This window comes from Metopolophium dirhodum, chromosome 6 (assembly GCF_019925205.1).
Source record: "Metopolophium dirhodum isolate CAU chromosome 6, ASM1992520v1, whole genome shotgun sequence".
Taxonomy (NCBI): domain Eukaryota; kingdom Metazoa; phylum Arthropoda; class Insecta; order Hemiptera; family Aphididae; genus Metopolophium; species Metopolophium dirhodum.
The window spans coordinates 20,132,813-20,146,822 of record NC_083565.1 but is presented as its reverse complement, the minus strand read 5'-3'; the positions used below and the strand labels follow the sequence as shown (position 1 = coordinate 20,146,822).

The following is a 14,010-nucleotide window of genomic DNA, read 5'->3' as shown; positions in this document are numbered from 1 at the left end:
AAGTGTTGAAATGAGGTGTCGTATCTCCCAAAACAGTATATTATATTGTACTTTAGAATCTACATTATTTCATGAACAGTTATTTGTAAAACTTCTTAAATGTTTGTGTTGAAAAACGTGAATCTTTTTTATTTAAATTAGTGAATTCGTAAAATTCTAGGCACCGGTAGTAATACCTTAAGTTTAAAGGAAATTACAATACCTAAAAATGAAATGGATTTATAAATACATCATGTATTACTTGAATAAGTGTATATTTTTATAGATTGTAGATAATAAACATTGTTTCTAATTTATTTAAATTATCAATAAACACAAAATTACAGAAAAATATATTTAATATTGCACATTGCATTTTGTACACATTAATGTCACAAGACTTTTTTAATTGAAGTAAAATTTAAAATTTAATAAATCGAACTTCAATTTTTAAATATTAGCTTTTCAACTACGTCATAAAAAAAAATCATTTTAACAGAATAATAATAATTAAAATTTGTTCTTACTTATTTATATACTTAAATAACAAAAAAAAAATTATTTCAATTGATACATTTAATAGTTTTGGTTCGAGGCTTTCCTACCAGATTTAAACCAGTGACAATTGCTGTTCAACACATAGGGTAATATATATGGATTTGAAAGTATAGCAGATGCATTAGGTCGAACTGTCGGATCACGACTCAATAACTCATGCAAAAGCATTATCACATCACTGTCGTAAAAGTTCATTTTTTCTGAAATGCTAAAAACTCCTTCTACAATGCTTGATATAGTATCTGCTAAACTCTATAAATAATAGTATTAAATTTAGTTAAGTATTTCAAGATCGACCATGACAATATACCTATGATTATCCTTTTACTTACCTTCGCAACAAAGGGATGTTTTGTAGTAATCAAATAGTATAAGACACAACCAATTTGCCATATGTCACTTTTTAATCTCAGAGGTTTCCCAAAACATTGCTCTGGAGACATGTAACATGGCGTACAACAATTTTCACCAACAATTTTGTCACTAACATATTAAATTCTTATTAACTTTATACTCTTAAAGTGAGTAATAATAAAATTATCAATATTGTGTACCTGGTTAATATGCGAGAAGAGCCAAAATCTCCGAGTTTTACAACTGTACCTTGATTTCCTGTTAATAATATATTCATTGGATTAATATCACTATGTATAATCTTCATTTTGTGTATGTAATCCACTGCCATTGTAACTTGACTAAGTATATTTAATACACACTAAAACAATTTCAAGACATAAGTTGATTAAAAATAATTTATAAATTATAATACTATAAATAATTACATCTTGGGCAATATAATTTGAAGTTTGTGAACATTTATTAACAAAGTTTTCAAGAGTTCCGTGTATGGCATACTCCATAATGATATGGAAACTTTGTTTATTTTGAAAACTATTATAATATCTGATGATATTTGGATGATTTAACATTTGAAGAATTTGAATTTCTTTGATAGCTTCCTGAGAAAAAAGATATGGGTTCATTAAAATTACTAACACAGTTTTACACATATTTTAGTTATTTACCTTAACGTTCTCTGTTGACATGGATTTTATGTATATGGTTTTCATAACAGCTAATTTCTTTAAATTAAAGTCTCTAACCAGTTCAACAACTCTAAAAGTGGTAATATTTATAGATTAATAAGTAATACCTATATTATGTTATATTTATTGAAAAATTTACCCAAAAGCTCCACGTCCTAGCACACCAACAACATTATAAGAATCCATGCTCGCGGAAAAAAAATATAAACAATTTCTATACAATTGTACTGTTATGTATCCATTGCAAGCTTAAACAATATCTGTAAAAGTTAAAAGATGATTTAGAGTACCTAATAAAAAAGTGGTGCCTAGTTAGGTGATTTAATTACACATCGGAAACTTTATTCAACTTCAGAATCAGTCCGGGCTCCGACATTGCCTTAATAAATTATACTAAAATAATAAATATGTTAACAATTAACATTTATCGGCTTACTTCAATGGTAGTTCGATCGTTTGATGAAATTAATTTAAATTGTATTAATTATATAATTGAATCAGGCAACAGACACAGCAACAATAGGTAGGTAAGCAACGGATATGGCAATCAACTTCTCAACTTAACTTTTTAATTTATTATTAATATTAATAAATAAGACAATCAGACGTCATAGTTAGAATTAGCCACCTGACATTCTACACAAACACAAATTAGATACTATCACAATAATTCTCCTACGTCCCACATTCAATAATGTATGGTTAATGGTTATAATGTTAGAACTAAACATTTATAATAATCTATAGCGTCACTTATCTTTTTTATGTAAAAACCAAAACTGCACTTATAAATAGAACAGTAATAATGATTTAATTATGAGATAAGGGCATCGGTTTTTGGTAAGAGAAATATTACGATTTACGGCCATCATATTAATGTGCTGCTGCGCTGACTGTAGCGGCAGCGTTCAAAAATAGTGTTCATCATGACAAATTTGTCACGGGGCTCAATGTTCATACCACCACCCCGCGCTCGACTGTAACCATACCGCACCATGACCAAAACCGGATTTCATATCGTTACCGGCCGGGCCGATAGGCGATAACTCGCTGTTTATAAATAGTCTGCACGAAAATAATAATATTGATGACAGAATATTTATTTTATTTTTTCCATAATACCTATATCGAATTTTATATTCGACGCATAAAAAGGAATATTTTATGTAAAAAACATGTTTTAGGAATATATTGCCATATTGGGTTCAAATTTGAATATTTTATAAAAATCTAATGGATATTAAAAAAATTTTATTTTTATTATTTAAAACTATTGTTATTATTATTTTTTGAGTTCATAAGGCTGAATTATTTAAGTTTGAGTTATTTTGATATTATTCGGTTGTTGACAGGGACGAACCCTGGGGCTCGGCAATATTTTATTTTCAGTCGGCAAAATGGAATTTATTTTCACCTGAATTAAACCACTTTTTTTAAGATGAGGAAGGAAAATTAAATAAATTGTTTAAATGTCAATGTTGTTTTAATTCAATATTTTCGTAATGGGTTAATGGGTTATGGAGCGGATTCGCAAAAGTACATCGAGACTGAGAGAACCGGCAGTCGGCACAAGATAAAAACCTAATGAACGGCTCATAACATAACACGCATACTTACTTCTAACGATACATGACAAATTAATTAATTTCTCATGTAACGATATACCTAATAATATTATATCATGCATATAATATACAGTAGAAAATCGATAAACCGTCTATTTCTTTCATCCGTCATCGCATTTAAGCAATACGGCTTTAGATCGTATCATACTATTCTTATATCTTATAGTATAATAATATTATGATCTAATAGCATGTGGCGACGGTTGAGGCGGGCGATTATAATATTATATTATAATACGTTATCGAGTGAGGGTACCTATCATTTTTTTACGGAATATCCAAAATACGCGATAATTTATACATTTAATGATACCTGTTTGTCGTTTGGTTAATTTATTTTACTATAAAAAATAAAAGAGTTGAATCAAGGGGCCCACCGATATAAACATAGAGGAAGGCCCACAGGGAAAATCCCTTTTTCCCTATGGGTCTATCCACCTCTGTTTATACATATAATATATATATATATATGGTTTTATTATAACAATAGGTAATTACAATAGTTATATTATGTATATTTAGAGAAATTAAGGGAAATAGCGACGGTGTATTATAGTTATAGAAGCCTGAAAAAGAGGAAGAATTAATATCTCAGTAAGTAGTACCTACTACTTATTACATAACCATATGACAATATTCAATTCACAATTAATACTAAATAACAATAAAATATATTATAATTAGGTATTCTTTTTTTTAATATATAAAAGAAAAATGATGTGGGATTTCATGAAGGTGGATTGTTATCACCCCCAGGGCCCAGGACAGTAGGTCTAGTACTGATTGTTTACTGGAACATTTATCATTATCTAACATTGTGTATTACAATATTATTCTGATGTTAGTTCATGTATTACGCTTCTGTCGTAGTTCATTGACTCTTGTGGAAATTTACCAACATTAAATGCCATATTTACTGCTTGACCAACACCTGTCGTAAATTAATAATATTTATTATTATTTCAATATACAGTATATTATGAGGGCATGACGCTTTCATACTTGATCCACATGCAACTACACGGTTTGCAAGACCACATTCAAATGCTTCTTTAGATTTTATATCCCTGCCAGTCAATAATAGATCCATAGTTCTAGAATAACCTACAGTTTTTAAAAGTCTCTTGAGAAATATTTTTGAATTTGAAGTATTTAATTTTCTATCAATTGCCATGACAGCATTTTCTTCTACAATTCGCAAATCACACCATAAACACAAGTCAAAACCAACATTGTATGCAAATCCAGAAACAGCAGCTATGATTGGCTTTTGACAATGTGATTTTAAAAAGTCCTTAAAGAAAAATAAACAATTTTTATATAAAACTAACTAAATGTTTAATTATTACATCATATACTTGTGGTGCTTCCGACAATTCACCAGGGTCGTATCCTGCACAGAATGATCCCCCTTCTCCATATAGAACACCAATCGTTGATGAAGGGTCATCCTCAAAATTCGAAATAGCTTTTCTTAAATCATCTACAGTCGCCACATTTAATGTGTTTTTATCATCTGGTCTATTCAATGATATTAAAGTAATATGCTGGTGCTTGAATGTTTTAACATTTGAATAAGTAATATTTTCTGAAATAATAAAATACATGACAGCTAAATTTATAATAATCATTTTTAAATTAAAGTATTTTTTTTTTTATTGACAACACAGGAAACATTTTTAAATACTATAGGAATATCTACGATCTATGATACTTAAATAATTGTATGGATGTCTCACTAATTGTTGAGTAAAAAATAGAGATAAATATCAAGATGAAAATCCTTGAGTAATATAAGTGAAGAAAGTAATAAGTAAGTGTTCATTTAGACGAAGTCTTAACCATTAATACAGAAACTGACTTCTTTTAGAAAATGTGTAGAATGCAAAGATTTTTCACTATTTTAAGTTCAAACAACCTTATCTTGAGTAGGTACAGTATATAACCTAAATGCATACATAATACATATATTATATATTTATAATATTTTTTTATTTATATTATATATTATCTATGCTTAAATGCTGTATTACACATTTGACATTTCTAACATTCACTTGTATCAATAATGAATAAAGACATTGGTTAACTGAATAAGATATTAAAAAATCATACCATTAGATGAAAGAAAAGCTCCGGACGAAAATAATTTATTATATTTTATTGTTGGCTTAAATCGTAGGTAGTTCGTAGAATAGAGAAATAATTTGATTTGTTTTAAAAAAGCCATGCTTATAATAATCACAGATATATATTATATATATATATTATATAATAGTTATTAGTTATTACTTATCACGGCCTTAGAAGATATCTTCTAAGGCCATGATATGGACTATAGATATCTTAGTCCGTGATATAGATATTGCAATCATTTTGATTAGATAATGTTGAAACCGTGATAGAAGTATAGATAAGTATATATCATGGTTGAAACTAAATAGTAATTAAAATATTAAATGCTGAAATAGCTACCATTGTTTATTCAAATTTTTGCTTTTGCTTTTTGGGATTCTGCGTTTAGTATATTTTAAATCGTAGACGTCTTGCTCTAATCAAATTTTGAATTCATTACCTAATTTTAAATTTGTTGAGTTTATTATTGTATGGTAATATACATTTAAGTATTTAACACTATTATTTTCATATTAAATAATGTACAACCAAATAAATGTCACATTAGGTGACAAATGTTCAAAATATTTATATTCATTTAAATAGTCTTCTCTTTGGTATTAATTTGTAAATTATCTAATTAATTAAACTGATAACAAAATAATTTACCATGAAAAAACCTACTTCTATACTAAAATTACTTCTATTATTTATAACGGGAAACGTTCAAAGTATGTAATGATTTGTATGCTTGTTGAAATTAAATGTTACTATTAACTTTAAATTTACTATTTACTATTTAGGTACAATTCATAAAAACCTTGCGCATTTTGAAACTTTACATGCTTCAGAATTTTCTCATAACATAGTAAAACGTGGAGTCAATGATAGTCCACATCCATTAAACAAAGTAAAAGAAGTATCATTCACCACATTGGGAAGGTAATCTATTATTCTATTATATTAAATAACTGTATGTGTGTATGGAGCATAAGTGTTCATAGACTTTCATTAAGTATGTCTCTGGGGTCTGGGACTTGAATTAACTCTTAAGTAACATTACAAGTTGTCCAGGCCCACACATTGATAAAAATATTCATTCAAGTACTTTTTTAGAGATTTTCGATTAATATTAACACCAAAAAAAGGATTATTACATCATCAGTTTGAAGCCACAAGTATAGATGCTGAAGGAAATGAAACTCCAGTCGCAGTTGGTATGTTGAAATATTATAAATTATAATTACTATCTACTAACTTGTCAAACATACTTCTCATAACTGTTTACTAAAACTAAGTTTTTACTCTATATTATATTTTTATTATCTATATAAATTGTAATGAATATATTATTTTTTGAATTTTTCTGCATAATTTAGATCATGACCATTTTTATGATGGCCGGGTATTTGGAGAGAAAAGTTCACATGCTAGTGTACATTTAGATAAAGGTGTTATGACAGCTATTATTGATGTTCCTGGTGAAACTTATCACATTGAAGTATATAAAACAGTTTAATTTACACTCAATAGTTTTTATTTTATTATTTTTTTTATTTTAGCCATCTTGGAGACATATGGTCGACAAAGATAACAAAACAATGGTAACTTATAAGGCATCAGATGTACGATTAAGTTGGGAACATTCAGACCTAAATCAACATAAGCCGTGTGCTTATGTAAAAGAGGATGCCGGTTTGTGTTGTAAACATGTTAATTTTTTTTTCATTAAATTAATATTATGAAGTTTTCAGAGGTAGAAACTGTTGATGATGACGATGATCACTTAAATTCCATTATACGTTCTAAACGTGATGCCGATTCTTATGACTATATGATTACACCAACGAGAACGCGTTGTCCATTGCTTTTAGTTGCTGATTATAGATTTTTCAGAGAAATGGGTGGAGGTGATACAAAAACAACTATAAATTATTTAGTAAGTATTTATATATGAAGTATTTTAACAAATTTTCTGTTGAAACAATTTTATGTTTATAAAAAAAATTGGCCACCTTTTAATATTATGGACACTATTATACAGTATTAACAAACACGTACTGACTATACTCCGTACAAAATAAGAACGTACCTCGTTGCACAGGCGGCGACCGGTTTCCTACCTGCAACCTTGTTATAGTTATAAACTATAGTCATAAGCCCGAACTGCGCGCAGTGAACCTGTTTTGGTCTGCTGCCTGGGTACGTTCTTATTTTGTACGGAGTATATTTTTATCATTATTTGGAAAACGCTTTGATTTATCCAAACAAAGTATTTTAATTTTAAACATACCTATAATGGCTATAAGTTATATCTAATGTACTTAAAATCTATTTATTTTAGATAAGTCTAATTGATCGTGTACACAAAATTTATAATGATACTCTATGGCTGGAACGTCAAGAATCTGATGGATTTCGCGGCATGGGTTTTGTTATTAAAAAAATAACAGTACATAGTGATCCAACTAAAGTGCGAAGTTCAGAAGATCATTATAACATGGTTCGGGAAAAATGGGATGTTCGATCTCTACTTGAGGTATTTTATTTCATATAAGATATCTTTTTATACTTAAAAAAATGAGTTACACACTGTGTGTACAAATTTTATTTCTACTCGATTTTTAGCCTTTTAGACTTTTGCTATATTTCTATATCTTTCCTCAATGCAACTCCATACATACCTTTATTACCTCCATACTTTTTTTCTTAAGCCTACTCTGTTTTTATCTATACTGAATCTTCTTTGATATATATATAATTATTAATTTTACAATTGATGTATCATCTGTAATAATAAATAGGAGTTTTCTAAATCAAAAGATGTATCCAAGTATTGTTTAGCGCATCTGTTTACGCATCAAACTTTCAGATCAAAACGATCTTCAGTATTGGGTCTAGCATATATAGCCTCACCTAGAAGTTATGCAATTGGCGGCATATGTAGTCCTGGTGAATATTCTTGTTTATAACACATTTTACTGATGGAAAAGGACTAAACGCACAGATTAATCTGATAAATCATACTCATACTAATAAAATATTATTAAATGTTGTCTTGTTCTAATAATGCACAGGTGTATATTATGTGTCATTATGTTGTTGGTGATAAATTAGATTATGGACTAATTCAAGGATTTTTATAATACATACAAACATGTTATTTATAGTAAATAACAAGGCTATTTACATACATAGTTACATATTTTAACACTCAATTCTGTAACATAGCATCTAGCTATTAATAATAACTTACCCCCAGACCCCCTGGATGTTTGCTTTTATACTTATCACTTGCTATAATTAACGGTGTGAGTGATATTTTATTATAATAACTAATAACTAATATCAAATATGTAATCATTGATAATAATTAATTATCCGAGTACAATAGTAGATTAATTTGTTTGGTACTTTAATTTGATATTTGCTTAACTATTTAATAAATAAATATGTTTGGAATTCGCTAATTATTTAATATGCATCCATATTTTTGCTTTATTTTAACTAAAAAAAAAACTGTATAATCTATTACTATTGCTTTGCTGGTGGCAGGTTTTTAGCCGTGAATATAGCCATAAAGACTTCTGTTTGGCCCACTTATTTACTGACTTAAAATTTGAAGGTGGTATTCTAGGACTTGCTTATGTCGGTTCTCCTAGACGTAATTCAGTTGGTGGAATTTGTACACCAGGTGATGGAGGCATTCATAATTTGAAATATATTTTTCAAAAAAATAAATTTTTATAATTGAATATTGACATTTAACAGAGTATTTTAAAAATGGGTACACGTTATACCTTAATTCTGGCCTAAGTTCAAGCCGTAATCATTATGGTCAACGAGTAATTACACGAGAAGCAGATTTAGTTACTGCTCATGAATTTGGTCACAATTGGGGATCTGAACATGATCCAGATATAACTGAATGTAGTCCTACAGCTAGTCAGGGAGGATCTTTTCTTATGTATACATATAGTGTCAGTGGTTACGATATTAATAACAAGGTAAGTTTAAATAAAAAAAATATTAAACCATATAAATTGATCTACATCCGTTGTACATTTTTAATTTTTTCAGAGATTCTCTCCATGTAGCCTACGGTCTATACGTAAAGTATTACAAGCCAAATCAGCACGTTGTTTTTCTGAACCAGAGGAATCATTTTGTGGTAATCTTAGAGTTGAAGGAAATGAAGAATGCGATGCTGGTCTATTAGGTACTGAAGATAATGATTCATGTTGTGACAAAAACTGTAAACTCAGAAGAGCTCAAGGTGCTCGATGCAGGTACTGAAATACATATTATAATATACTATGCAGTAATTTAATTGTTCGTCTTTACACTTTGTGGTTTAGTGATAAAAACTCGCCGTGTTGTCAAAATTGTCAATTTATGGCATCTGGAGTGAAATGCCGTGAAGGGCAATTTGCCACTTGTGAGCAAGAATCTCGTTGTACAGGTACTGGAGCTGAGTGTCCTAAAAGTCCACCTATGCCTGATGGTACTGGATGTCTTGAAAGAGGTAAATGTCGGTCTGGTAAATGCATACCTTTTTGTGAGACCCAAGGATTACAAAGTTGCATGTGTGATACTAGTAAGTTAAAAAATTATTTATGGTTTATTTTAGATATGCAATTTCAAAAATATTATTAATTTAATCTTAATACAATTTTCAATCATAATTAGAAACCAAAATTTTATGCACTTTCATATTCATACTGAGTGTATGAACAACAATGAGGGTCCAAAATCTGTGCATTTCAAATCAAATTAATTTCATAGAAGAAATTTTATTTTACATATTGATGCATATTTGAGGGGTTAAGGCATATTTTGTTATCAAAGCATATTATTTATTTAATGTACATTATTCTATACACTTTTAATAAAAAAATAACTTTTTAATCTTTCCTTGGTCCTTTTTAAAGTAAAAATGAAAGTTAATAATATGTTGATCAACAATTAATTTTAAATAATCATAGAAATCTTTTTAATAATTAAAATTTTATATTTTTTTTTGTTAAGCATAGTTTGGTTTTCAATACTGTATAACAACTATGCTGTTCCAATAAAATAAATAATAACATGGTTACTACCTCAGTTTATGGTGGATCTTTTATTGAACCCACTAAACTAAATATTATAATAAAAATTAAAAATTAATACATAGGTTTATAATTTTTTGGTTTAAGTTCTAAAAAAATTTTAATTAATTCTTTACTTATTCTTTATATACTTTTTTATTTATTTTATTATAAAGATAATTTGACAATACAGTCTACTAAAATAGGTATTCTGTATTAGATTTTTAAAAAAATTATTAACCTTTTTTTATTTTGGTTCAAAATGCATATACAGTAGAAACTCGATTAACCGTCGCAAAACTCTCTGTTATCCATTATCGGTCATTGCCGAAAAAAAAAAGTTAATTAGGCTATAAGACAATCGCGATAAACTCGTCGCGGTGCCTAAGACTGCTACTATCTAGTGTATAAAAATAGTTTGTAATATGTCCAACGTATGCGATAAATGTGATAAACGGGACATAAACGAAAAAATTTAATCAGTGACTGACGAGCAGTTGTGTGTACCGTTTTTGTAGTTTACATGTCGTGTTTGAAGATGGCAGAAAACCGCAAACATGTCTTAGGATTCAACCTAAAACTCGAAATCATTTAACGTCTGAAGAAAGGTGAAACTGCTACAAATATTCCACAGGTTTATGGTGTAGGGAAAACAACAGTGAATGACATAAAACGAGATGCTGAAAAAATTGAGCAACATGTGTCTCAAATGCAAAGCAACGATGGAGATGTTAGAAGTCGTAAAACCATGAAACCGGAAAAAAATATGAACAGCTTGACAATGTTATGTATCAGTAGTTCATACAAGCCCAAAGTCAAGGAATTCCGCTTATATATATATACTTTTTATGAAAAATTTCTGTTACCGTCATAGTCCTGGTCCCAACTGTGACGGTTGATCGAGTTTCTACTGTATGTGCAATATGCACATTTTAATGCATATACTGCAAATTGTGAATTTTTTTTTGTGCATATAGGAGTGTTTTTTGCCATTTTGATCATTCATCTTTATGTATTTGTATCATATTTAACACCTTTTCAGTGCATATAATATTCAGGTCTCTAATCATAATAGTTTCTTATTTTCAGTATTACAATCATGCAAAAGATGTTGTCGTATAAATTTAAACGATACGTGTTATCCAGTTGATCCACCTGATGTATTGCCGGATGGAACGCCGTGCATTCAAGGATTTTGTAACAAAGTACTGTTATAATGTTTATTTTATATTTTTGTAAAAAAAAATATTGATTTTGTTGGTTTGTAATAGGGTGCGTGCGAGAAAACTATTCAAGATGTAGTAGAACGTTTTTGGGATATCATTGAAGAAATCAACATTAACAAGATGTTGAGATTCTTAAAAGATAACATTGTAGGCACAGTGATTTTGGTTACTGGTTTGATTTGGGTACCAGCGTCTTGTATAATTAACTGGTTAGATCATAAACGTGCCAAAGAAGTCCGAGAAAGAAGAAAATGGGAAGATCAGGATGATTTTGTACAAATGTCCAATGACGCAAGACCAAAAAAAATAATTTACATAAAAGTGCCGACTAGTCAAATGGAAATTCTAATGACGAATAAATAAGATACTTATATCAACATAAATATTATGTTATAAGCCAATTTTATATTGAATACTCCAGGATCTCTATGATTAAAAGCAAAACAATAGTTTGTTTTAATTCTATTAAGTTACCTTTTATTATTATTATTTTTTACATTTTAAAATATTATAATAAAATTCTTCGTTTTTTACACTAGTCACAATATTATAATTAAGGTTTATAAAAATAGATAAGAAATTCACAATTCATTTTAATTATTACATATTGGTATTGCAATAAATAAATTTGTTTTATTATACAAATATATTGTACTCGGTGTATGTAATTCAAATTATAATTAATATGTTAAAAATATATTATATTACGCTTCTATTTAAAAGATAATTTGATGCAAAACTAATTACAAGCAGAACAATCACAATATACAAATTAATACTTAAGCATAATTAATATTTATATTTTTTCGATCAACAATTTAACAGTTTACAGTAATAAGTAAGAAATAAAAGTAAATCTTAATGTAATACATAAGTGTAGAACAATAATGATAATAATAAAAAAAAATAATTAATTCAACTTTTTTTTTTTTTTTTTTTTTTTTTTGATCGTAAGCCCGGCAACTATGGCCATTAGCTGTATGGTCTTTTTGGTGTATGGTTTTGGTTAGGTGTATTGTATTGTTGGTAGTAGTAGGGGGGAACACGTGTGTGTTGGGTTTTGGCAGAATTTTCAATTTGGGCACCCGTAGGTATCTGCCATGCCCGGGTGGGGGATGGCGGCACTTGTTCTCCGGACACCGTGACTTGCCCGAAGAAAAATGCCGCCCAGTGGCCGGGAGTCGAACCCGCGACTGCCAGCGCCGCAGTCGACGCGTTAGACCGCTCGGCCACCTCGTCCCCCAATTAATTCAACTGACAAATATAAAATATAAAAAAAGTTTTCATAATATATTAAACAGTGTTTAATACTTTTAACTTACTATACATAAATGAAATACTAATTTTATATAATAATAATAACAAAATTATTGATTTATATTTTTTATTTTTTAACAGTCATTTTATGATTTTTTATGACAATTATATATTTTCTTCCTATAATTCTCCATAAATATTACTCTGTGATCTATCGTGTAAAATAAAAAAATATATAAATTTAAGTACTCACCTCCAGCCCATGTTATATTACTAATACAACTAAGTATAAAAATAATAGTTACCATATTAATATGTAACAGATAGCGTAATAAAGAATTTTGTTAAAAAAAAAAAATATATTAATATTTCTGACTATATTTGTGTCAATAATATTAACAGCGTTGAATACAATTGAAAAAACAATATAAAACGTAGTCTATTTATTGTACTTAAAGGGTTATTGAGCTATTACAAAACAATATCTACACGTGTTTCCAATTTTCATAAACTACCTACTCTAGAAAATAGTACCTAGTGAATAATGTTTGATTTTTGTGTAGGTAGGCATATTATGTTCTTTATTCACTAAATGAATACATTTTATTTTCTTCATTTAGAACAAAGTGTTCGGGAAAATTCGTCTTCAGACACTATACTACAGCCCAGGAGAGAGTACTTCTCGCTCGCGCATCCAACCGCGACGGCGGCTTGAGTTGGCGGCGGCCAGCGTACGGGAAGGTTTGTGTGGTGGGAATTTTGTGTGTGTGTCTGCCATCATCTTTTGAAACGTTAAAATGTATCTATTTTCTACTTCTTTTTTGTTGGTAGGAAAATGAATCTATTTGGCGTTTTGGGGGTCAAAACTCATAGCTGGACAGTATAACTAGTTAACAAGTTAAAAGTTAAGTTGAGTTACTTTTTTTTATAACTTTTAACTTAACCAGTTAAAAATAAATAGAATATTTGAAAATAACTTAGTTACCTATACGCTTAGTAACTATAAGTTAAATAGTTTTATAAATAATTTTAACTTTACTAAGTTATTTTGTTAAAATTAAAGTTATTTACGAATAATTGTTCGTATTATGAACTGTATATTTTAGATTCTGAGCGG

The 14,010-nt window shown here is 28.8% G+C and overlaps 3 protein-coding genes across 5 annotated transcripts; 1 reads left to right on the top strand and 2 right to left on the bottom strand.

Annotated features, from left to right (window-relative positions):
* Nucleotides 1-226: 226 nt before the first annotated feature.
* On the bottom strand, nt 227-2,851 carry LOC132946387 (serine/threonine-protein kinase Nek8-like). The gene is made up of 7 exons (XM_061016377.1): nt 2,020-2,851; nt 1,723-1,843; nt 1,563-1,653; nt 1,320-1,496; nt 1,092-1,252; nt 870-1,020; nt 227-789 (listed from the first exon to the last, which is right to left on the bottom strand). Exons 2-7 carry the CDS (start codon nt 1,767-1,769, stop codon nt 556-558), a joined length of 861 nt encoding a protein of 286 aa, XP_060872360.1. The 5' UTR covers nt 1,770-1,843; nt 2,020-2,851; the 3' UTR covers nt 227-555.
* Nucleotides 2,852-3,867: 1,016 nt separating this feature from the next.
* LOC132946389 (probable enoyl-CoA hydratase, mitochondrial) lies at nt 3,868-5,506 on the bottom strand. Of its 2 annotated transcripts, none has more exons than XM_061016380.1 (4): nt 5,324-5,506; nt 4,558-4,796; nt 4,211-4,502; nt 3,868-4,139 (listed from the first exon to the last, which is right to left on the bottom strand). In XM_061016380.1, exons 1-4 carry the CDS (start codon nt 5,436-5,438, stop codon nt 4,039-4,041), a joined length of 747 nt encoding a protein of 248 aa, XP_060872363.1. In that variant the 5' UTR covers nt 5,439-5,506; the 3' UTR covers nt 3,868-4,038. The 2 variants fall into 2 exon arrangements, with proteins under 2 accessions (XP_060872363.1, XP_060872364.1); XM_061016381.1 differs by having other exon boundaries at nt 4,567-4,796; nt 5,324-5,502.
* Nucleotides 5,507-5,647: 141 nt separating this feature from the next.
* Nucleotides 5,648-12,474, top strand: LOC132946969 (ADAM 17-like protease). 2 transcript variants are annotated; one of them, XM_061017107.1, is made up of 13 exons: nt 5,648-6,054; nt 6,127-6,265; nt 6,440-6,540; nt 6,703-6,824; nt 6,886-7,018; nt 7,078-7,262; nt 7,668-7,862; nt 8,128-8,275; nt 9,095-9,330; nt 9,404-9,612; nt 9,682-9,920; nt 11,500-11,615; nt 11,682-12,474. In XM_061017107.1, exons 1-13 carry the CDS (start codon nt 5,994-5,996, stop codon nt 11,997-11,999), a joined length of 2,202 nt encoding a protein of 733 aa, XP_060873090.1. In that variant the 5' UTR covers nt 5,648-5,993; the 3' UTR covers nt 12,000-12,474. The 2 variants fall into 2 exon arrangements, with proteins under 2 accessions (XP_060873090.1, XP_060873091.1); XM_061017108.1 differs by lacking the exon at nt 8,128-8,275 and adding an exon at nt 8,879-9,017 and having other exon boundaries at nt 11,682-12,473.
* Nucleotides 12,475-14,010: the final 1,536 nt, after the last annotated feature.